The following is a 24,456-nucleotide window of genomic DNA, read 5'->3' as shown; positions in this document are numbered from 1 at the left end:
TATTTCCGGAAGGAAGGAAGGTAGGAAAGGAAGGTAAGAAAGGAAGGAAGGAAGGAAGGAAGGTAGGAAAGGAAGGAAAGATTAAATATTTCCGGAAGGAAGGAAGGTAGGAAAGGAAGGAAAGGAAGGAAGGAAGGAAGTATTAAATATTTACGGAAGGAAGGAAGGTAGGAAAGGAAGGAAGGAAGATAGGAAAGGTAGGAAGGAAGGAAGGAAGTATTAAATATTTCCGGAAGGAAGGAAGGTAGGAAAGAGAAGGAAGGAAGGTAGGAAAGAGAAGGAAGGAAGGTAGGAAAGGAAGGAAGGAAGGTAGGAAAGGAAGGAAAGGAAGGAAGGAAGTATTAAATATTTCCGGAAGGAAGGAAGGTAGGAAAGAGAAGGAAGGAAGGAAGTTAGGAAAGGAAGGAAGGAAATATTTAAATAATAAAAAATAAATAGACTTTTTAATATTTACACTATCCTTTTACTTTGCCTTATTTTATGTGCAAGCATATCCCAATGAGCTTACAAACCTAACTAAGAAGGGCTCCAGGCGTCTCCCATTGTGTGGTATGGTTCCCTTAAACCTGCATGGTACACGATTCATTCAATAGAGGCCACACACAAACTTGTCTATATCATAGCCCTGTACCAAAGCTTTAAGGAAGGAGAGAGCCATGGCCCTGGCTGATTATTGTTAGAAGCAGAGAGGGTGGCCTGTTGTTAAAAGGTTTTTGAAAATGTGGTATAAACCGTATTGTTAAACTGCATCTCTGCACCTGGAGGTTCAATATGTACATATATCATGCAATCTGTGATTAGGCTTTGCTCATCAGGATGTTTCACATTTTTTTACAAGCCAAATCTAAACAAAACTTGCATTATCACTTAAATTAAACTTGAGTATAAATTGAATATAGTCTTTTTTTTTAGTTAGACTTCAAACGTAAACCATAAAATGCATAATTATTTTTCTGCAGGTTTATTTTACAAGCTATTTTATATTGAAAATCAGTTTGCACACAGCGGCTCCAGGAGGTAGAGTAGCATTTCGAATGGGCCCATTGCAATTTGAATTCCATGTGAATTACTACTGAATGGGATTGATTTGAATAAGGTTGGAAAGTTCAGAAGCATCCACAAAGCCTGGTGCTTGTCCCTTTCAAGAGGGGAGCCAAGTCTTTTATTCAATGACATCAAACAATAACCACCAGAGAAATGAATGAAGACCCGTGGTTATCAACTGAGGGGACACGACCCAAAGAGTCATTAGAAAACGTCCAGGGTATGCATGTTAAAAGACGCATGAAAAATAGTGGCAAAAAAAAAACTTTGTATGAAGATGTATTTACTAATACACTGTATATAAAAAAACACTACTGTGTACATTCACCATGTAGCATTCAAATAAAAACACTGTCATTTTGAGTACAACATGATGAATGTAATCAAAAGCTTTTGAACATAACCTATGCAATTCTTTGCCAAAACACTATCGAGTGGCACCAGCAAACATTGCAATTGCAAAACTTAGGCTAAGACTGATAAGTAACACAGCTAAATATGCGATCTGAGAGGCTGGTTAAAGATCCATGTAGCATTCTTGTTATAAACACACTCGTCATGTCATCCAAGCCGCATCCTATACCATCCCCCCAAATAAACACACACACACACACCCACATTGGTCTGGGGGCAGAATCAGATTGTGGTCAGTAACAACTGCATCCAAACCAATCTAAGCACCAGTAGAGGAGAGCAGGACAAAAGCAAGAGGGGGAGGGGCTTTACATTGAGGTCTGAAGCAAAGCAAGGGTCATTGAAAGCACAAGAACACTTCAGCTGTACAATACCTGACTGATCTCTGGCCCCTAAACACACGGTACATGAAAGAACAAGGTCAAATAAAGGGGTTATTTGAGGTCAAATGGTTAATAGTTGTTTCTGAATAAATATGGGAAAATATGGTTCACACTATTATGAATGTGATCAAATTAATAGTTTTATGGGAGGGGAAAAAAGCACTTTTCTCAATATGAACATATAGAACATATAGACAATGCATGAAATCCATAAGGCAAACAAACTAATTACTAAATTACAACAACTTAGATAACTAATATGTGAATTTAAAAAATAATAAATGCATGTCTTTATTTAAAAACACTTAAATTATTATTTTAAAACCTGCAGTCCGCAGGTTTTCCTCTTTGTCATCATCTCTGTTCGAAATCTTATTTGCGGAATTAACTTTACGCGAGTTGTGCCTCGGTATGGCACATTGTGAATGAACCCGATGTTTTGAGGAGAATGTGAGTCTGTCAGTCGCCATGCCAGTGTGGATAAGTGTGGATTCAGAGTGGATTCAGAATCACAGATTATTCTTTTTGGATGTATGACCAATAGAGCCAGACCGATATATATCGGCAGGCCGATATTATCGGCCGATATTAGGCATTTTCCAAACTATCGGTATCGGCAGTTATAATGGCCGATAAATGAATATTTCAAAAATAAAATACAAAACGGAGGAAACACGCTTCAACCATGTCATGAGTGTTGGGGTTGTATAGTTTGTCCACCATAGGGCACTCTACACAGTCCCTGTTGGCAACACTCGTTGAGTTGGTCATGAGACATACATTGCTTGAATAACAATTAAAAGAACATCTCCATCAGTTCTCTTAACTCAAATAAGCATGACAAAATTTGTGACTATCATGTCCAGTTTTGCTGCTGTTAAATAAGCCGAGAGTGAAGCGGAATTAGCTAGTAATAGTTACGTTATGTTGTTACAGTGTAGTCCTTTTAACTTTTGACAATGTGACTGAAGTATTTCTTTAATAGCGCGTGACAGTTATAGCAATGAGACGCATCATCTCCATGGTCTGTTATATTGTAAATGTATGTTTTACAATTTGTTGCGCGTTTCTGAAATAATAATTTTTAAAAAATATCGGCTGATATATCGGAATATCGGATTTTGAAACCAATAAATATTGGTATCGTATCGGACTTCAAAATCCTTTATCGGTCGGGCTCTAATGACCAACATAAGAATTTTTACCGGAAATATGTCATCTGAACTAGTAAGTAACATCCACTTTTGTTCTGACCAACTATAAGGGAAAAAAGCACTGCAGTAAATTGCGCTGATTAAATATAACGAACGCTTATCATATCACGTAAAACCATGCAAATTATACTCAAATTGTTAATGTAAACAACATCAGCATTGCGTGACTACAATTAATGCCCTTCCGATATGTATCCTTGTTGTTTTCGCATGGGTCCTGTTGCGGTCTCTTTTTTTCTGTAGCCACTCTGAAGTCCAAACAAAGTCTTTTGCGTTTTGCAGTGGGTGAATCTCCAGGTGTCACTGGTGATTGTCGTTTGAACCTTTCTGGATCCGCCATCAAATTGATAAGTTTAATTATATCAAGTGCTGTGAGAAAAGGCTATAAATCTCCACCTCCAGTATCCTCACACGCAATATAGCCTACTAGCCGAGACTCCTTCTTTATGTGTACAGATGTGACGTAATGACACAAAGACATGCTCGAATTTCCCACGGAAATCATCATTAAAAACACTATTACAAGCTTACTGTTTTGATTTGGCTTTATGCACAACTGCACTACTTTCTGAACTTAAGCCAGCTCCTTTGTTTCCCGTCTGCCATTATTGGCCAAACTTGATTAATTCAGGTGTGTCTGATTATTGTTGCCGTGACTACTGAGGTCAGGCACACCTGAATTAATCAATTTGGCCAATAATGGCAGACAGGAAACAAAGGAGCTGGCTTAAGTTCAGGAAGTAGTGCAGCTGTGCATAAAGCCAATTGAGCCAAGGCAAGCAGATAGTTTTGAACACTGGCTCGATATGTACTTGGATAATTTTTAACCCAGAAAAGCTACGGACTGCAGCTTTAAATAGAATTGAATCATTTTTCATCTTTTTTAACTATTATTAAAATTATATTCTTTCTTTCTTTCATCTTACTACTGGCCTTATATGATGACCAGATTACAATGTTTCCACTTGTATCAGCAAAGTTACATAATTGAAAAGGAAGTCAAAGTTCACATACTTTAATTTTGGCTCTGAAACACACTGAAAAAAAAAAAGATTATTTAATAATCCTAATAATAATAATAAAATAATAAAACCATACTTGTCCATTTTTTCGCTGGTCTGACGCCAGTGGGTCATGTCTTTTCTCCAGCGCAGGTTCTCCTGGCTACCAAAAGCACTGCCTGATGGACTTCTCTCTGTATAGGAAAGGATAGAGAAATGGCAACATTTCTGTGTCAAATTGGTTTTGAAACTCCAAATTTCCAACAGAATATTGACCCTTTTCCCCCGCAACTAACCAAGCTGCCCCCTGCTCCGCCGCACCATCTCCTGTCTGGCTCCAATACTGCCAAGGATGGCTTCCTCCAACTTAGCCTTCATGTCTTTAGATTTCTTAAAGGTTAGACTGTTCATTCGTTCAAATGCTTTCTTGCCCTGCATGAATAAAAAATGGGCCTTTTTGTGTGAGGTGGATGGGTAGAAACACACAAAAACTAATTAATTTCACTCAACAGTTGTAGGAATATAGATGAGCAGATTGTGTGCATTTATTTAGAGATGAATGGAAAAGTAAACAGACATAAATGAGACAACAGATATATTGCAACCAAGAGACCGAAAGTGCTGTGGAGCAACTTCTGATTAATACATAACGTTAAAAATCCCTCAAATATGTAAATGAGTTTATTCAAACCTTGTATTCGAAGCAGGAGACACAGAGGTAGAGCAGGTCCAATAGACGGTTGAGCTGGGAGACAGACAGGTCAGTGAACCATTTCTGAAGTACCATCTCATCTGCATTCTTCAGCACCCACAGTAGGCAGATGAGTAGACTTCGACTGGACTCAGCCGAAAATGAGCCATGCTGACGGGTGGCCTGGAGAACAAGGTGTATTATAGATTTGAGTATTGGTACAGTACGTACTGGTGTTCTCCTTTTTCCATACACTGCATGATGAAGCTTTCATGTTATATAACTTTGCTTTGGTCTAATTGTCTGTAAAACCAAGTAATCTTTTCTTTTCATTCAGAAGAATTATTATAATAGACATTTTATATTACTGCTTAATATTCATGAAAATAAAAAAGGGTGTTCACAAAACCTTGCAAAGGGTACCATTTTTGTCCCTCTACAGCATGGATTCTGAAAGTCTAAAATATTTACTAAGAGATTGAAATTTCAATATTTTAACATGTTTACATTTTTAGTTTTTTGATAAAATTTCAAATATTTGATGTTTTATTCAGAATTTGTTAATGTCTTTTTTTTAAATGCTATATTTGTAAAATTAAATTCATTATGAGTTTCTCCATGAACCCCCAGCGGTTCACAAACCCCAGTTGGGCAACAGATGGAATTGCATAAATGTCTGTTTTCAAACAGGTTTCCTATCTAAAAACTCTCCCCATGTAATCAGATCAAACTCAACGTTTTGATTGTATATTACATATTTTATGCAATGTAATGTAATATAAAAATGCATGTAAATGTAAGCGTCTCTTCATACTAAGCTGCGATAGGATAAAGAAATCTAACATCAAACACATCTTTAACAGTGAGGTCACAATACCTGTGGATTGAGCAGAAAACTACTAGGCCGTGACATCTGTGGCACAGATGTTCCTGCAATTGCCATGGCAACAGTTTGGCTGATCATACTGTTACCCTCAGCTTCCTGCTCCTCAGTACCTGGACCAACAGGACGCCCCCACTGATTATGGGATTCTGTGATGATAATAGAAAGTTTAAAATAAAAACCTTAAAATAAAAAAAAAACAACATGGGTGAATTTGGTGAATATATATATATACACATACCAGTGAAATCATGGAGCTGAGGAAGGGTTTCCATGACAATGCCTATGAGTGGTAGGTAGAGCAGGGCGACTCTGGCTTTGACCTCAGGGTCAGCATAACGTGGGTCAGAGTCATGACTGGACAGCAGATTATGAACAACGCTGATAACCTTCTTATGGAGACCAAACATCCTACAGTAAGAGCCGAGAGTGTCAAATTACACATTTGGTAAAATCCAGATGGAAAAATTAAATTAAATTATAAATTATAACTAATGATATAATAATAAAACTATTAAAATACAACATACAATCATATATACATATAATTGCTTTAAATTAAAATACTTTTTTTTTAAAAATCATAGAAGAATGAAAATAGGGCACACACCAGGGTACTGAGCCATCAGCCTCAGGGTCTAGAATCACAGCCAGCTCTGTCAGAACGAGACCGGCGAGGTAATGCTGCTCTCTGAAGGGCACAGACAGCTCAAACATGTTGGCTATCTTTTGGTCCTGCACATGGGTAGAGAAACCAGAACTCTGGTGGGAGATGGGAGACAATGAAAAACAAAAGAAAAATGGGAAGAAAGTCTTTATAATCCAATTTTGTTGTCATTTAGAATTTATCACAGTTTGACTTTTATGTTAGTAAATGTTTATGTTATACCTGAGATGTGGCAGAGGAGACAGAAGGAGAAGGTGATGCTGGGGGTGTAAGTAGACTGAATGGCAGGTTTAGGGTGACGTAGTGTTCATGGCTACAGACTATCCTCAGGAAATCCAGTCTCAGAGACTCTAGAGTGGGGTTCTGTAGTGCATAGAGCTTGGTGGACACCTGGGAATAGGAGAAATAGAAGATCGTCAGAAATGACCATGTGTAAAAAGCACATCATGTTGTTTGAAGCTCAATTTTCAAGGTACCTGTTTCCAGTAGGTTTTGATGAGAGTGAAGACAAAGCCTCTATCCATGACTGACAGGAGGTCATTGAGGAAGAAGGCCAAGCTAGTGTTGAGCCTTTCCACCAACTCAAGATCCTGAAAAGACAGTAAAGAAAAGAAATACATAGAAATACAAAAGAAATAAAGAAATACAAAGAGCAAACTCAACACTTCAAAATCTTTAACTGGGCACAGTATATATATATATATATATATATATATATATATATATATATATATATATATATATATATATATATATATATATATATATATATATATACTGTGCCCAGTTAAAGATTTTGAAGTGTATATATATATATATATATATATTTGTGCTGTCAATCAATTAAAAAAAAAAATCACAATTCATTTTCCGATTAATTGCAGTTAAAAACACTTCCGTTTTTATTATGTTATTATAAGTTTTAATATTTTAATGTCAGTTAATCTCCAAATTAATGTAGAAATAACATAAGAGTTTTTAAAAAGTAGCCTTTATTTTAAATACTTGTTTAAATGCCATTTTTTTTATGAATGAAGGCCAGTATCACTGATACTAATACAATGGATGCTGCATTAAATGCATAAATTATAAAAAAAAAAAAAAATCACATACATTTACATTGAGAGCACTTATATATATATATATATATATATATATATACAGTATATATATATATATATATATATATATATATAGAGAGAGAGAGAGAGAGAGAGAGAGAGAGAGAGAGAGAGAGAGAGAGAGAGAGAGAGAGATAGATAGATAGATAGATAGATAGATAGATAGATAGATAGATAGATAGATAGATAGATAGATAGATAGATAGATAGATAGATAGATAGATAGATAGATAGATAGATAGATAGATAGATAGATAGATAGATAGATAATGCAAATACAAAGAAAAAAACACTCACCTTCTGGAAACGTGAGACAATGTCACCAGCAATGGTGCTAACCAGAGCAGTGATGTCATCCATGAAGCGCTCAGGGAAGCGATTCTTCCTGGGAGACTCTAGTCGGTCCGTAAAGTATAAGTGGTGTATGATGCTCTTAACCTGAAAAGAGAAAGGATCAAGAACACTCCGTTCTTCTCACAACCTCAACAGCAGTTGCAACACTTTTGATCATAAAGGAGGAAGCATGGAAACGTATGGGTGTGGTAGTTCTTACCATGAGCTCAAAGAAGAACCAGGCCTGTTGCAGGGCTCCCTCCCTCACGCTGCCACTGCTGACCACCCACTGCAGGGCAAGCTCCTCATGAAAGAGCTGAGAACAGGAAGGAACCATCAAAGAACCATTCACCACCAAATACACTGCATATAAGTCACTGTGTCTTAGTTCTAGTGTGGGATATGAAACGGTCCTTTGACATAATGTCCATTGGGATGCTGCAAGAGTGGGGAGGATTCATTATTCTATGGATCAAACATTGAACAAATAAACCGCCCAAACAAACACAGTGCCCATTACTGGGGTAAGACCAATAGTGATCATTCCCTCTTCATACAGTCTTCAGGTGGCATACATAGTAAAGAGAAGATCTTGTACCCAACATCCACAAGTACACGACAATCACAGCAACAAAACAACAACATCCAGTCATCCAAAGACAGACAGGCGCAGATGAGGAGAGGGTCGGCTCCTGCTCTCCAGGAATTGGTTCTCTACCTTTTTGGTCGGCAAGCGTCCTGTTAATGTTTGCAAGAAACTGGCGCTCTCAGTGTGCGATGACATGCGATTGCCACTGCGCTCCATGGCCTACGGGTGGGATGAATGGAAGGGTGACAATAGATTAGTGTGGAGGACAGGAGTATGTGGTGCCACTCACCAACCGATACCTATACACACACACACACACACACACACACACAACAAGACTGCAAAAACTGTAATATCACAATAGATTAAATATATATACACAATGACTATTAAATTGAATAATTACAGTTTTCATCAGACAAATTCTGAGGGATATGGTATCTTTACAGAGTCTACTCAATAAGGAGACTGAAGAGATTTATTTTTTAAAAAGTGTTTGAGTGACATAAATTATGCATACTATGTGTTTATGTATGTACACACGTGTTCATGTATGCTTGCTTTAATGAATAAGAGTATTACAGGCACTGAGTAATGAGAAAGTAAAATGATTAGCCTTAACCAGGTGCCAGTTATTAAAATAATAATTAAATAAATAAAAAGTTTCACGAGACAAACAAAACATTCACACAAACACACGCATACATGTGCATGCAGCATATCATGACATGCCAAGCAGAAAGAAAATGGAAATTGGTTAGTTCTGCCCATGCAATGCTTTTCAAAGTGAAATGGTGAATAAGAAACATGAGATAGCTTCGAAAATAACTGTTTTAGAAGAGTGAATGAGTTGAAAAAGTATGGAAAAATGAAAAAAAAAAAAAGGAAAATGCAGGGAAGGAGAAATGTGCCATGAAGTTATTAGATAATGCTGTTTTAGTGCTACTGTGAAGGGTTGTGTGAAGAGTGGGTTTCTGCTTAGTATTTGGGGGTTGGGATAGTCAAAATGACCTGCTTAGAATCGGATGTTGAGCCAGGGCTGGTCCCCCAGGGGGCGCTTTTGCACCCCATGGAATGCACCCAGGAGTTGGAGCGATCTAAGCCCTGCAAGCCAAGGGTGGCATCAAAAGGATCACAGGCAGACGCAAGCAAGCCAGGGAACAGTGAAAGGTCAAAAGTCACAGGTCATTGAAACAAGTGAGCAAGGGAGCAAGTTAGTTTATATTAATTTGTCAATTCTGAACAGCAACAGGTTAGAGTATCTAGCATCTTTCAGTAACAAAATAAAAAAGGCTTAAGCCCCAGGTATACTTCATTTTCCGCATTCCGTGTCCACACAGCATTTAAAGTATACTCAATAAGAGCAGATACGCGAGTTCCACACATGGGCATTATAGCATAATAGAAGAAGAAAAGTAGTAGATTCGCCAGTGTATGCAAAGTTTAGAAGAAGACCCAAAAAGAAAATGCAATGCTGATTTGTTTACTGTTCTTGGAACAGAATGTTGTCCTGCATCACACTTTTTCGACTACTGCATAATATACCGGTATCACAACTGCATATTGCCAACTAGTGGGCTCTTCTGTATCAACTTTCATCTTGTATGCCGTGTGTGTGGAGGTCGGCGGACCCTCCTGATGACGAAAATCATGTCAGTGTTTGTGCGGTCCGTCGCGAAATGCGGATGGTTGAAATATACTTTGGGCTTAAGTTTGGCACAGTTAGCACAGAGCGCATGATTGTGAAATCAGATTGATTTCATTCATACAACAGGGGAGAAAAAGATCAGTGGTTAGCACCAATGATACTTAAGTGAACCTCAAGTAAAAAAAAACTGTTCAGAGAATGTGGTTCATTATTTAAAGCATGTCAACTACATCATATACACTACAAATTTAAAAGTTTAGGCTTAGTAAGATTTTTTTTTTTTTTTTAAGAAATCAATACCAATACTTGTGTTCACCAAAGATGCATTTAAAGACTCTGAATAATTGCAATTATTTCAAATAAAAGCTGTTATAGAGTATCAAATAATGTCACAGTTTCCACAAAAATTAAGCAACAAACTTTCCAACGATGATAATAAGACATGTTTCTTGAGCACCAAATCAGCATATTATAATGATTTCTGAAAAATCATGTGGCACTGAAACTGGAGTAATGATGCTGAAATTTCAGCTTTACCATCACAGGAATAAATTGCATTTTAAAAAAAAAAAAAAACAACAAAAAAAAAACAGATATTTTAAATTGAAATAATATATTTCACAACATTACAGTTTTACTGTATGTTTGATCATATAAATGCAGTCTTGGTTGAGCATAAAAATACTTTTCAAAAACATTAAAAAAAAAAAAAAATCTTACTGACCCCAAACTTCTGATAGGTGGTGTATGTAGTAAATTCTTGAGATGCCATGAGAACATTCAACAGATTTGCAGATACATTATTACATTTATTTTTGTAAAACATTTAATAAATATAGTTTACATTACATGTAACATTACATAACATGTAGTTTTGAATCTAGTCTCGTTAGACTTTGTTTATTCAGATAAAGTTTATTTACAGCCATTTACTTAATGAAAGATTTCAGTTTATTTATGGTGGAATAATAAATCTGTTATTAAATTTGGCGTTTTACCTGATTTCCATAATTTACTCAGTAAATTGGGCACTACAGCAAGGAAGTCAGTGCAAACAAATCACTGAGCAATCAGCTACACATTCATCAAATGCAAACTGTAGAATGGATGTTGGCCACCGTTCTCAACCACACACCGATGGTGTTACAGTTCATTTTTATTTTTTAGTTTTTGCAAGATTGTGTAACATGGGTTAAGTCCATAAAATGTTCCAGCTAAAGTTTGTCTTTCTGGTGAGCTATAGGTTGACCTGTAACATTGGGAAATGCTGATCAGCTAAGTCAGCAATCTAGAGCAGAATGTCAATGAACTATAAAAGCACTCATAAGAATAATGCATACAGTAGATCACATCCAGCTGGAGCAATCAAAGAATGTCTTAACAACAGCACTAATAAAATTCACTTTGATATGTATATGAACTATGACGACCTGCCTATAATATTAATTGAAAAGTATAATAGCCAACAGAGCAGCTGAAATGTGTCTACTTACCTTGCTGCCAATGATGGAGCGTACTTCATCATCTGGGGAAGTGGGAGTGCCAGAGATGTCTGGGTTGCTGTTGCTAAGGCTACGAGAGCGGTTAAGGTTGAGGCTTGCAGGTCTAACAGCAGAACGAGCCATTGTGGCATAATGCACTGAACCACCCAATCCTCCTGGGCCTAATATGCAGAACAGAATAGATTAAATAAGAAACACAACTAATTTAACCAATTTTAAACACCAAAATCCCCAGATTTAAAGATCAAGCAGAAACCTGACCTGGAGAGGGGGAGTTGGGATCCATGTTGGGCAGGCGGAAGACATAGTGGATATATGAGGAGAGAAGGCTGTTTCGCCCATGCATATCTTGACTAGTGTCCAAGTACTTATGTAGACGGTTCACTATAGATGCCATCACTTCAAAAGAGGCCTGACCAAGATTCACTACAGTGAATAGAAAATAAAACGCAAGATAATTAGGAAACCAGAGAGACTAGCAACTATTTTATGCAGTTCTGAAATAATTAAATAACAAAATTATATATTTTTTTGAGTGTAATAGAAAGTCTAGAGTCTCCTATCCAGCTTTGTATGTAAATGAGTTGATCCTAGCGATTCTAAAAAGGAATCCAATTTTAAAAAAATAAACAAGTTATACGACCAACTTCTGATTTGATTAACAAACGAATCCTTCAGTCTAATTTGTGAAATGAATTGATCTGTTTTTGATTTGCCATTGGAACCCACTATCCTATTAGCCCAGTATTTCTTTAAAGTTGTAAATATTACTAATATTCTGTGTGTTTTCTGAGAGTATGTAGGTTGGAGGACTGCAAGTACCGATCTGCCCGGCTATAACAGGAGGCCGCACCATCAGCAGAACCAGTTTGTCCAGCAGTAGGTGAAGGAAGCGCACCACTGGCTCCAGCTGAGATGAATTCAAAGCTGCGATACTAGACTTCAGCTCAGCCTCCAGATTATTCTCCATAATGCGCATGTCTCCTATCCTCACAGGGAACATGTGCTCATCCAGCGCATGCACCAGAGCAAAGAACTTATCTAAATACTGGTCCTGGGGAAAGAAAGAAACACATCAGAAGGCATGTGTTTGTAGGCTTTAAATGAATCAGTATTTTGACAGTTTAACTACTAGTTACCTGCGTGTGGATGGTGGATGCAGCCACAACCTCTACATTAAACACTCCTCTGTGGTTATCCACCCATTTCATTCCAGGAAGAGGAACCTACACACAAATGCATGAATGAACTTCTAGTATAATTTCTTATTATACATCGCTATCCTAAAATGCTGTCAAACAATCATCTGTACTGTATCATCCCACTGCACTGTTTTTTCATTGCTAACGATAATGGTATCCTCTCGATACTTGGTCTGTAAACAAAATTGTAAAATCATGTTCCAGTTTGTTTTAACATTGTTGAAAAATATTGTTGTTCAATGAGGAAACTCCTAATGCATTAAATGAAAGGTACTTGACATAACCAAATCTCATTAAAGAACTTCCAAGCTTTATCTATGTGTGTTGTATGACAGAAACTGCCTTACATCAGGGGAGAGAACAGAGTAAGACTGAGGGGGTTTCTCCAGCGATACGGGCAGACAGAAGTGACCTGTTCTCAAGCGTCCATTCTGCAGCATGGGAATCCACTGAGGGAGACAGAGACACAACATTTATTATAGGTGGGAACCATGATTCAAGGAGCCATTCTCCAATTCCAAAATTCTCCATGCATCTCAATAATTCACAACAAAGCAAATCTATGTTATCGAATTAAACGTACAGTATGTAATTTTTGGCCACCAGGGGTCACTCATTTAAAATAATAACAAAAGACGTACTTGGGGAAGAGCGTGGGCTCACGGGAGTTGTTGTCGCTGTCAATGACAACCAGCTCAGCTCATGACATGACATCATCGTTTCACAAAATATACGGATATACGGCATCTCTCTGTAGATTTAGCTTGTCGCGAAGCTTTAAATGCAACCCCAATGTTTACCTGTGTCACGCTTTTTCTCCTGTCCGAAACCCTTCTCGGGTCATATTTTTCACCCGTAGGTTTGAGCTTTACTGAGCTGGCTGTAGCAGCAGAACGTGCAGGCAAAGCACAATCGTGGTCCATAACTATAATACAGACGAATATAAATATTTATATTACGCCCCTTCAATGAATGATCTATTTTAGAACATTTTTCATATATAGGGCGCACCGGATTATAAGCCGCATAAGATACTGCAGTCAAACATTTGACTGGGTTTGCGTTATGCATCCACTAGATGTGCTAAAGGCTAAAGGGAATGTAGCGAGTGCGCGGCGCCGGAGGTGAGACGTTTATTTAGTAAGCATGAGCGCGCTGGGGCGGGCACGTAACTTACATTCGCAGCCTGACTCATATGAGTATTCAATGTGCGCGGCTCGCTGACAACAACAGCTGGCTGTTTTGAATGCGACGACCCGGTTACTGTGAACGGGGATCGCTTTATGAACATTCTGTGAAGCGCGAGCAGCGCCGGGGAGTGAGCGCTCGTGAGCGGGCACGTGCTTTACACACATAAAAATACGTACTTTGCTTTTTTGGCGGTAGTCCAGTGTTCCCCTTTGTGTTTGCCGGTTTCGCCCTATGGTTTCCCCGGATTCCACAGGAAGTTAGAGAAAATAGTCAAAGGTTATATGACGCCATAGACGAAACGGAAATAAAGAAACGTCCCGGTGTCTTCGAATTAAACTATACATTTCTCCGTATTTGAAAGTTGGTGGAAACTGTCGGGATAATGTAAGTACACATCTAATAGAAATATATAACATAGATACAGCTATTATTATTATTGCTATTTTTAAAGCAGAAAAAAATACATATTGTGCCTTTAAGGTGGCGTGTTGCCAAAATCGGTGTAATCTGATCATAGATGTGTTTTCTATTAGCACTGTGCGAGTGGTAATTTTGTGTTTGTGAACAGTCTTGTTCAAGTCTAACTAAAGCTGCATTTATTTGATTCAAAAAAACAGAAATACTACCTAACATATGCCTAACATATCTACCTCAGCTCCACTTTGTCCTCATTCTGCTCCCTGGACAAAGAAATACACACCCGGATAAATAAAGCCTCATCATCTTTTGGACGCCTACGCAGCAGGGTTTTTGAAAACCGTAACCTGAATGTCAGTACCAAGGTCGCTGTTTACAGAGTCATGGACCCCATACCGCCAGCACATCATCAACCTAGAGGCCTTCCATATTCGCTGTCTACAGAAGATTCTCAGTTTGTCCTGGGAAGATTGAATCCCCCATACAGTCATCCTCAGCAACACTGACTCAATCTGTATGGAAGCAGCCGTTGCCAAAAAAACATCTGCCCTGGATAGGACGAACCGTAGGCATGGCTGAACACCAATTGCCCAAACCAACCAAGACGGACTATCTGGTATCTGGTTTCCCTTGCTCCATCTGCGGACGAGTGTGCGGCTCAAGGATCGGACTCAAAGCCCACGAGAAGTGGCACTAGCGGTGGGGTCACTAAACCCAAACCCATACACGGTGGACAGGTAAGAAGAAGATGTACCGTGTATCCAACTGGCGTCTCCAGTGGAGTGTTCTGTTTCTGTTGACAGCTGATGTGGTAGAAAGTGAAAAGGATGTGGTGATGATCGGTCAGCGAGGCTGGAAGCTTGATTTTAACTTCATCGTGGAAATCAGGTGATCTGAGGAAAGAACATTTGAGAAATTAAAAAAAAAAAAAAGAAATATTTGTAAAAATGTCAGTGTAAACAATCCATTTATTATGCAAATCAAACAAAAACTTGACCAACTGTCCAAAAATCACATCCAACTAACACTGTCACTGAGCTGATGTTTGATCTCATGTTGAAGACTTCTGCATGAGTTTTTAATAGATGCTGCAGCCATGAACTCACCGGTTATGATACACTACAGAAGTGTAAGCCTCCTTTGAATACTCTGCACAGCTGGATTTCCCAAATATTACCTAAGAGACCGTGGAAGAAAGAACAGTAAGTATGATTCCACCTCACCAAAACGAGAGTGCTTTCCCATGACATGTTTGGCTACAGGGGTTGGACAATGAAACGGAAACACTGGCCAATGTTGGAGGTTTCACATCTATATGCCTGGCGGCCAATCTTCAGAGTGAAGCACGGGTGGATCAGTTATGGTTTGAGCTCCAATATCATGACAATCCTGATTGTATTTGACGGACACGACACTGCCGAGGACTACCAAACCCTTCTGGAGGATCATGAGCACCTGATGCTCAAACCGTGTATCAGCATGATCATGCACCAACACACACAACAAGACTTGTGACAGAAGGGTTTGATGAAGATAAAAGTGACGTTGAACATGCACAGTCACCAGATCTAAATATTATTGAGGTGTTTTGGAGGAGCGAGTCCACCAGCATCATATAGTGACCTGGACACTGTTCTGGAAGAGGAACGGCTCATAATCCCTCTGGTCACTGTGAAGGACTTCTATCTGTCATTCCCAAGATGAATTGGTGCTGTGATTGGATGCAAAATGAGGCCCTCACCATACTAACAAATTATTGTGTTGTAAAACCGGTTGTTTCAGTTTCATTGTCCAACCCCTGTATATGAGACTTTGTAAATGAATCTGTCAGAACTTACAGGCATAGCGTTGCTAGGATCTTCCCCATTCATGAACTGTACTTTCACTGTAATGTTACGGGCAGAACCTTGACGATTTGCGAAGTTCAGGCTCTGTGGGTTCACGTATAGTAGGTTCCTACAAATGCAGGTAAACAGAGGAAGGAAAGTTGTTTATACATCAAATGTTTGTTCCCTACTGCTCCCATTCAATTAAATAGACATTTTAATATATATATATATATATATATATATATATATATTTGTGGATGTTTTTTCAAGCAGGTTTTGTAAATCTTATATTTAAAAGGTAAATAATTCTGGAAATGTTGGTTATGCTGGTTTCTCAGCCGATTCCTTAAGTGAAATAAGACTATTTGAAAATGAGACAGAAATGGGTCCACTGTGCATGAAATAAAAACAAAGATGATGATGAAATCAACAACCCATGGTTAAAACTAACTGGAAATGGAAACTTTGAAAGTTAAAGTAATTTCAAAATATTACACCAAAATTAAATTTCAAAGTACATAAGTTGCACAAAACAGAAATTCAAAAGCAGTTTCTGTTCACATGTGAAAAGATCTTCAAAAAGGCCAGTAATAAAATTTGGTGCATTAACATTATCTTTTCCATTCTTGCACAGCCGTTTCCGTTCTGCGGTTACAGTAGCTGCAGGAACAGACAGAAATACTGCAATGACGTGGAACATACTCTCCTGGGAAACCCCACAGTCCGCAAAGGTCACAGATTTCCAAGGAGCACATAACTCTCATGCACTCTCAATATCACCACCTCTCTAATGTGGTGTGTATGCATCACTTATTTCATACTGTGATCTTTGGTTCAAATTTTCTCAAAAGAGAAAATGAGCAAGGAATGAGTGAATAAGTTCTTGTACATTGTGCTATTCAGAATATTCCCTTATAAATTGCATTCAAATCCAAAAGAAAAAAAAAACCAAGAGGTTCGATAAAATAAAATGACAAAATGTTATTCAGTTCTATCTAGATCAGCAAATTCATCAAATAATAACGGGTTAATAATTTTTGATTTGGCACAGGGTGTAAGAAAGGACATTGGAGATAACATTTCTATCCACAACGCCCACAAGCTGAATGGCCTCTGGATACACAATGGAAGTCAGGTCTTGTTTGCTGTATCCAAATAAATGGACTGAGTCCAAACTTTGCACACCTATCTGAACAGAACCAGTTAGTACGTACTTGCAGCAGGGCAATGATTATACATCAATGAAACACAGCAAAAATAAAACAAGTTATATGGCAGGAAAATTTTTTAAGTTTGTTTCACCCTAAAATTTACAGAACAGCATCCATAAATAGTTTCAAACAACCATATATTTGGCTATTCGCGTTATTTTTTAAACTACATCAAAAATACTTGACATTTCAGACATAACATATTAGTATATCAAAATAGTTTAGATGTCTGCATTTACATGCGCAAGAATATGCTGATATTTGATAAATCCAATTTTCAACTCAATGACAACAACTCAACTTAATGGAAAATAACGTTCATGTTTAATCAGAATATGTTCATTATCTTGTATACAGGAATATATCCTTAATAGTTGACGTATTTTTTTGTAAAATTGTGTTGAATAGAGGAGAATATTCCACATTTAAAATATCTGTAAAAACAACAGGGATTCACTACATCAAAAATAGTAACAGGTTGAATAGTGTGTGTGTATAACAAGAGTGAATACTGCATTAAAATTTTTTTTAAAAAAACCTTGTAGTAAAGGTTTTTAAACCATAGAATTTGTTCAAATTATTCAAATATATGAACAAAATTATATTAAATTAAAGTTATATTACAATTGAAACTACTGGCCTGACCAGGCCAACAGAAAAATAAAAGCACTGCTGAACCCTGAGGGGAGATTAATATGAAGCCGCAGTAAATAAAAAGCCTGTACATCCCCCAACTTCAGTCATCACTCATTTCTATTACCCGAGCCGAACCGTTCTGAGATCCAGCGACGATCCTGCTTGTACATGCAGAGCCTCTCAGTGGCACCTGAGAGTGATGCTCCGCTGATTCAGGAGGCCATTAAATCAAAGCCAGAACCATAAATCGCATACTTTTATAATTAATTCCCATCAAGCGGTGCATGCACAGAGCACCAAGTGGCCGCAGTTATGATGTGATCGATCGGCAGGAAGATTCATCTGCATCATTCATCTTTGCTTATCAGATGCAACCAGGGACCAGGTTATGAATGTGTGGTGAGTGGGGGAAGTGTGTGTGTGTGTGTGTGATACTGTAAATTGTCTGCACAGAGTAAACTTTCCACAGATTTGGAGGAGGAGGCTCAAACAAGGCCAGATTAATAATTACCAAATGCTCCCTCCCCTTTCAGTGTAGTGGTATATATTTGAGGAGTCTCTGTCATTTTTGTTCTCTGAGTAGGAGATGAGAAGAGTAGCGAGAAAGGGAGGTTAAAAGAGTCTAGCATACAGACAGGCATTGGCAACGGACTGACACACTGGACAAAAATGATGCTGATTTTCCTGCTTTTTTGGCTAAGCTTGTCCACAACAAGCGCAGCCTCTAACCTGAGAAAAGAGCCAACCGAGGCGCCAATCCTAATAACTGTGCCGCCAACTGAGGCTAGATCCCGCTTTGCCATGTTAGATGACGTAAGACTCCTGGCTAACGGTTTACTCCAGCTCGGCCAGAGTCTCCGAGAGTTTGTGCACAAAACCAAGTCTCAGATCAACGACATCTTCCAGAAGCTCAACATCTTTGATCGCTCCTTCTACCAGCTCTCAGTGGTCACCAGTGAGATCAAAGAGGAAGAAGAGAAGTTGAAGGAGACGACCATATTTCTGAAGGCCAATAACGAGGAGATCAGAAACTTGTCACTGGAGATCAACTCAAAAATTAACAATATTCTCCAAGAGCGAAACCAGTTGCATAGTAAGGTTGGAGGACTGGAGGAGAAGCTGAAGGGCTTGTCTCAGAGTATGATGCCTCTGGAGCAACTTCAAGAGATCACTGCTTTGAAGGTGAGTCAGAATTTCAAATCATAAAGGTCCAAATTTGTATAAATATAGGGTTTTGCAATGCCAGTTTTTAAAAAATTGATGTCTAATAATGCATGTGAATCATATTTGATGACAGGAGCTACAAAAAAAAAATAAGTATACCGATAAAAGTACAGATAAAATGTACTGATCATGTAGCTGTACAGGTTCATTAACAACGTTTATCTGTTGCAGGATGTGATTGAAACACAAGAAAAGACCATTACAGACTTGCTTAAATCCGTTAAAGAGCAACACGAACAGCTAAATTACCAGAAGATCAAAATTAAGAGTCTTGAGGATAAGGTATGTTATTTTCATAACAAAATTCAGATTTAAATGTATCATTCAATGTATATTTGTAATAAAAAAGGGTCCCCCACACTTATTGCACTCACCAATGAACATTTTCAGGCAAAAAAATGTAGCATATTTTATTTACACACACATACATATACACACACATATATTTATTATATGTGTGGGTGTGTGTGTGTAAATATGTGTTTTATATATATATATATATATATATATATATTATTTGTTTATAACTGGATTAAAATATTTTTTTAATAAATTAAGCAGTTTGATAAAATTAAAGTGTTTAGAAATCCTTCAGAATTTAAAACAAAGAATATTTACTGAATTTAAAATGACCATCACTTTAACTCTCCTGGCTTTATTTGCATTTACTGAGATTAAATATATGCATTTATTTTCAGGTGAACTATGATACTTTTCAAGACACAGCAGAAAAACCTTTGGATTTAAACCCAGAAATGCTAGACCCTTTTCGGTACCTATCAATCAACTCCACCAATGGAACTACAGAAATAAACGGTAAGAAGAGCATGAAATCAATTAGCGATTTAAATTGTTGCTTTATTAAAACCAAAACCATCAACGGAGTGCTTTTCTGCACAGACTTCCCAACAGACTGCAGTGATGTGTTCAGAAGAGGCCAGAGGACCAGTGGAATTTACCCAATCAAACCCAACCAATCTGAACCTTTCTATGTTTACTGCGAGATAAGTTCCGGTAAGAGACCAATAATGCACTTCTAATCAGACTTCCTACTGATATCTGTTACAAAATCCGGCACAAGAAACCCTACCTAGGTGGTTACAACCCTAACTAAGAAGGTTGTGCCTTTAACTCTTTATTTTAAGATGGAGCAGCAACAGTGATTCAGAAGAGGGAGGATGGTTCCGTTGATTTTGACCAGTCATGGGAAAAATATGAACATGGCTTCGGCAAATTGGAGAGTAAGTATGCCCTTTTGTGTCATGTCATGTTTCCTTCTCTACTACTCCTACTATAGATGCTTGATAATATCTTTAGCGGAAGAACACTGTAAAAAAAAGCTAAAGCAGAGGCAACAGATTCAAATTGATTCTAATCATGTCTCTTCCTGCCATGATTAAAAATTATTCAAGGCATGACCACTAGAAATGTAAACTTCAGCTTTCAACTAAGCACAAATGCTCTTGTATTACAGAAGAGTTTTGGCTTGGCTTGGAAAAGATCCATTCCATTGCTCAACAAGGAGAATACATTTTACACATTGAACTGGAAGACTGGAAGGAGGAAAAAAGATTCATAGAGTACATGTTCACCCTGGAAGGCCCTGCATCTGATTACGCCCTTCACGTGGCACCTTTGTCCGGAGATCTGCCTGATGCCATGAGCAACCACACGGGCATGAAGTTCTCAACCAAAGACAGAGACAACGATAATCATGACGAGTCCAACTGTGCCCGCAATTACACGGGTATCAAACGGTCAAATTAAATATTTAATATCATACAATGTATAATTAAGTATCCCTCGAATAATAATTGTTCGCTGGTTTCAGGTGGTTGGTGGTTCGATGCATGTGGGGACACCAACTTAAACGGGAGATACGCCTGGGTGAGGCTGAGGACTCGCCACCAGCGCAGGAAAGGAATCTACTGGAAGCCAGACAAAGGAAGCTCCTTCACTCTCAAATCCACAAAGATCACCATCAGACCATCAACCCAGTTTAAATAATCCCTGACCCTATTCTCACTCTCTTATTGGGTAATTCAAGATCAATTAGAGGTGTCACACTGGCAGTAGACACTGGCCAACAAAACTTTTCCCTTTGAATTATGCAACTGCAAGAGGTCATTGACTCTGGTAGAGGGTAAAAACCAAGTCAAAGGGTTATTGCAACATGTTAGTTCAAAAACTTCATAGGTCACCAGATAACACACTTTTAGCTTACTGACCAAGAAGAGTTGTTAAAAAAAAAATTCTAAAACTGAAAAAGTTAAAATGGCAAGAGCACACCTCTGAAACAGGATGTGGTGCATGTTATTATCAAGATTCAACAGGAATGGATAATATTATACAACTGCACTGCATTCAACTATAGAACTACTCAACATAATTGTATGTTTACTTAAAGAATGTATTTAAGCAATTTACACAAATGTGCAACAGTAGAAAAAAAAGCAATGGGTAACACTTTATAATAACTTTCATTAAATCATAAAGATAATGCTTAAGAACACATTTATATTATACAAAAAAAATGCCATAAATATGCTCTTGTAATTTTGATGTTGAAAATTATTACAAAGTGTTACCAAAAACATGTATCGTTATGGTCTGCATGTCTCTTTCTGTTACTGAGTCATATTGACTCCTGGTTATGCTTTGTACATACTCAGCTGTATTGTGTATATTTGGTTTACAGAATGTTTCTCATTGATGGTTGGGTGCATCATATTTATAGCAACACATTTAGACAATATTAAAAAATTATAAAAATAAATCTTTCTTTAAATTAGCCACTTACAGCACTCGAGTAAATCTCTCGTTCTGACTACATACTTGGACTCACACGACGGGTAAGCTTTTTTTTTTTACTGGTAATAACTGTAAACCACTAAATAATGAAAACAAATTTCAGCAATATCTTCTCAGCAGAGAACACAATATATGACCAATTTTATTGGGGGCTCACATAAATGAAATGAACCAGTTTCCACACGAGCTACTGTTAGTATGTGGGGGAGAAAAACAATTATTTAACTGATAACAAACCAGCAGGAGGATCAAGCTTAACCTAAGTGGGAAATCAACCCTTCATAATTAACATGTTATACGACCTGCATGACACGTGTGATAAATCTAGAGCATGAAATTTGTCTGCAGTAAACTTGTCCCAATCTGCCTATTCAGCACAGCTCAAATCAAGGCTGACTGCATGGATCGTCCTAAGGAAGATAACAACGTTGGCACAGGCTGAGAGTGGACAAACATGTCCTCTGAATGACAGGTTATGTCAATATATGCAGAAGACAAGTATCTTTATCTGACCAACCTTAACTAAACTACTAAGCTTAAATAGCGGGTTTAGACCATACAGTAAGGCCGACTGCTTACACTGATGGCATGAGAAAAAGTAAGACGAGGCTAAAAGTGAGGCCAATTCTAAATTTAATCCAGACCAGTGGTTCTTATCTAGGGGGCAGGGCTTCAACAAACATCCAAAGAAAAATCCAACAAACTGTGTAAAATAAGACTAAATAAGCTAAAACAACTAAAAACAGAACATTTTGTTATTTCAATTCACCCCCCGCCCCAACAACTGTTTTCCATTCTTGGGATTTCCAGTCTTGGAAAACATGGACATATGAGGTAGTCTAATTTTAAAATGGCGATTTCTTGACCTGGAAAAGTCATGTAAATTAATAACCAGCTAAAACGTTTTTATAAAGAATATACATTTTATTAGTTATGCCACGCTTTTAAGCCAAATATGTTTTTTTTTAATCCATGTAAATTCACTGGTTTTAAAAGTGTAGAATCCCTCAAGAACATTCTAGAATAGTGAAATGTAACTATTTTAATTTTAATTATTTGTATTTTTTGAGTAACTAAGAGTGCCCATAGTGGCCTTTGAATTATTATTGTGGTGTTAGAGTCAAAAATGTTGAGAATCACTGATGTAGACATTTAAAAGTTGGTTATACCTGTAAGTGGTGTTTGGCACATAAACGTCCCTGGCAGGGAACTCCAGGATATCTTTTGTCGGCCGCACTCGACTGTCAGGGTAAGGCTTCAATTGGAGCAGCTCAGGCGTCAGACAATAGTGAGGGTTCTCAGGGGCTGGAGAGATGTCGATCTTCAGCTGGGCTAAGGGCATAAAGTAAATGAGTTGCATAGCTCAATGCATAAATGGTTAATGACATGAGGTCAAAATATATTGCAAAAACATGCCAAGAGAGCTCTACCTGTGATGGGCCTCAGTCTACGCAGCACAGAGGATGGACGCCGCATGTCGGCTAGGAACTTGTAGAGATCTTCATCACTTAGTCGATCTCCTTCCTAATATGATATATAACATAATATAAATAACATGTGAAAAGATTTCATTCATTAGCTTTGCAGTCTGACCTATGCAATGACGGGTCGGGTAACTGGACAGTCAACTTCCAATGATTTTTGTTTTAACAGTCTAACCTGTTTGAAGAAGTTGGTGACCGTCAGGGTGGCAGGCCTGAAGCTAGTCAGACTGCATGATTCGTCTCCGCTGGTGGTTCTCTCCAACGAACGACGCCCCACAATACTGGAGTTCCTCCGTTCGGACCACGAGCCTTTCCTCTCTGTGTGATGGTGTAGAGTCAAGAGTTAGAAAGAGAGCCAATAAAGAGCAAAAATGAAAATGGGTTCTGTCACCCATTCAAAATGTTGTGCGGAAAACTAACCTCAAACTGTGCAACAACCATTGGTGCCTTATGTAGACTCACCTGAAAGCCCCATCTCCAGCTCTGTGTCTCTCTCCAGACTGCCTGCACTGTTCACTATATTCATGAGGTGTATGGCCGTCCAGGCAAAGGGCATCCGATAACGCCCTAGTCGCTGACAGAACTGCTCGGACTGACTGCGCAACTTCTCGATCTTTTCCTTATTCTGTGGTACCCAGGAAAAGAAAAGAAATACCAGTCACCATGTTAAAGAGAATTCCACCAGGAGTTGGTGTATAATGTAAAAAAACTATAATAAAATGCTTACTTTGGCAGCATCCGACTCTTTAAAGACCATGTAAGGCTCTGCACACTCTCCAATGTCTCCCTGCTGTAGCACCTTCTCAAGCTGAAAGCAAACACAGAACAGATGAGCATTGATAATGTGACAAGAAAACATTAACACAATATTAAAAATCAATGGAATAATCATCAAACATGCCACTACAAAAAGAAAACTATTACATTTATTAAATCCATTCATACTTAAACTGTCCAATTG

General features: G+C 38.0%; 2 protein-coding genes across 9 annotated transcripts in view; one reads left to right on the top strand and one right to left on the bottom strand.

The window, feature by feature from the left end:
* The window catches only part of dock7 (dedicator of cytokinesis 7), a 48,783-nt gene that overhangs the window by 16,254 nt on the left and 8,073 nt on the right, over nucleotides 1-24,456 (bottom strand). For 2 of the 8 annotated variants that reach the window (XM_089134216.1, XM_089134213.1), the window contains exons 10-34: nucleotides 24,223-24,303; nucleotides 23,958-24,120; nucleotides 23,671-23,813; nucleotides 23,442-23,535; nucleotides 23,181-23,343; nucleotides 16,139-16,256; nucleotides 15,407-15,477; nucleotides 15,055-15,193; nucleotides 13,040-13,141; nucleotides 12,630-12,716; nucleotides 12,313-12,544; nucleotides 11,752-11,916; nucleotides 11,482-11,651; nucleotides 9,352-9,444; nucleotides 8,470-8,559; nucleotides 7,972-8,067; nucleotides 7,716-7,856; nucleotides 6,774-6,887; nucleotides 6,520-6,687; nucleotides 6,241-6,392; nucleotides 5,872-6,041; nucleotides 5,625-5,779; nucleotides 4,748-4,930; nucleotides 4,353-4,488; nucleotides 4,154-4,250 (exon numbers count right to left, since the gene is read on the bottom strand). In XM_089134216.1, coding sequence (XP_088990342.1) covers nucleotides 4,154-4,250; nucleotides 4,353-4,488; nucleotides 4,748-4,930; nucleotides 5,625-5,779; nucleotides 5,872-6,041; nucleotides 6,241-6,392; nucleotides 6,520-6,687; nucleotides 6,774-6,887; nucleotides 7,716-7,856; nucleotides 7,972-8,067; nucleotides 8,470-8,559; nucleotides 9,352-9,444; nucleotides 11,482-11,651; nucleotides 11,752-11,916; nucleotides 12,313-12,544; nucleotides 12,630-12,716; nucleotides 13,040-13,141; nucleotides 15,055-15,193; nucleotides 15,407-15,477; nucleotides 16,139-16,256; nucleotides 23,181-23,343; nucleotides 23,442-23,535; nucleotides 23,671-23,813; nucleotides 23,958-24,120; nucleotides 24,223-24,303 — 3,323 coding nt within the window. Of the gene's footprint in view, nucleotides 1-512; nucleotides 567-1,832; nucleotides 1,851-4,153; nucleotides 4,251-4,352; nucleotides 4,510-4,747; nucleotides 4,931-5,624; nucleotides 5,780-5,871; nucleotides 6,042-6,240; nucleotides 6,393-6,519; nucleotides 6,688-6,773; nucleotides 6,888-7,715; nucleotides 7,857-7,971; nucleotides 8,068-8,469; nucleotides 8,560-9,351; nucleotides 9,445-11,481; nucleotides 11,652-11,751; nucleotides 11,917-12,312; nucleotides 12,545-12,629; nucleotides 12,717-13,039; nucleotides 13,142-15,054; nucleotides 15,194-15,406; nucleotides 15,478-16,138; nucleotides 16,257-23,180; nucleotides 23,344-23,441; nucleotides 23,536-23,670; nucleotides 23,814-23,957; nucleotides 24,121-24,222; nucleotides 24,304-24,456 lie in introns of all 8 variants that reach the window. The other 6 variants (XM_089134211.1, XM_089134212.1, XM_089134214.1 and 3 more) reach the window with 4 other exon arrangements.
* On the top strand, nucleotides 18,542-21,991 carry angptl3 (angiopoietin like 3). The gene is made up of 7 exons (XM_039691722.2): nucleotides 18,542-19,158; nucleotides 19,372-19,482; nucleotides 19,899-20,016; nucleotides 20,101-20,214; nucleotides 20,346-20,441; nucleotides 20,675-20,947; nucleotides 21,032-21,991. The coding sequence occupies exons 1-7, from the start codon at nucleotides 18,646-18,648 to the stop codon at nucleotides 21,205-21,207; spliced, it is 1,401 nt and encodes a 466-aa protein (XP_039547656.2). The 5' UTR covers nucleotides 18,542-18,645; the 3' UTR covers nucleotides 21,208-21,991.

The sequence above is a fragment of the Pimephales promelas genome, chromosome 8 (genome assembly GCF_988280905.1).
Source record: "Pimephales promelas chromosome 8, fPimPro1.hap1.1, whole genome shotgun sequence".
NCBI lineage: Eukaryota > Metazoa > Chordata > Actinopteri > Cypriniformes > Leuciscidae > Pimephales > Pimephales promelas.
The sequence above is the reverse complement of the archived record's forward strand: the minus strand, read 5'-3'. Positions and strand labels throughout refer to the sequence as shown.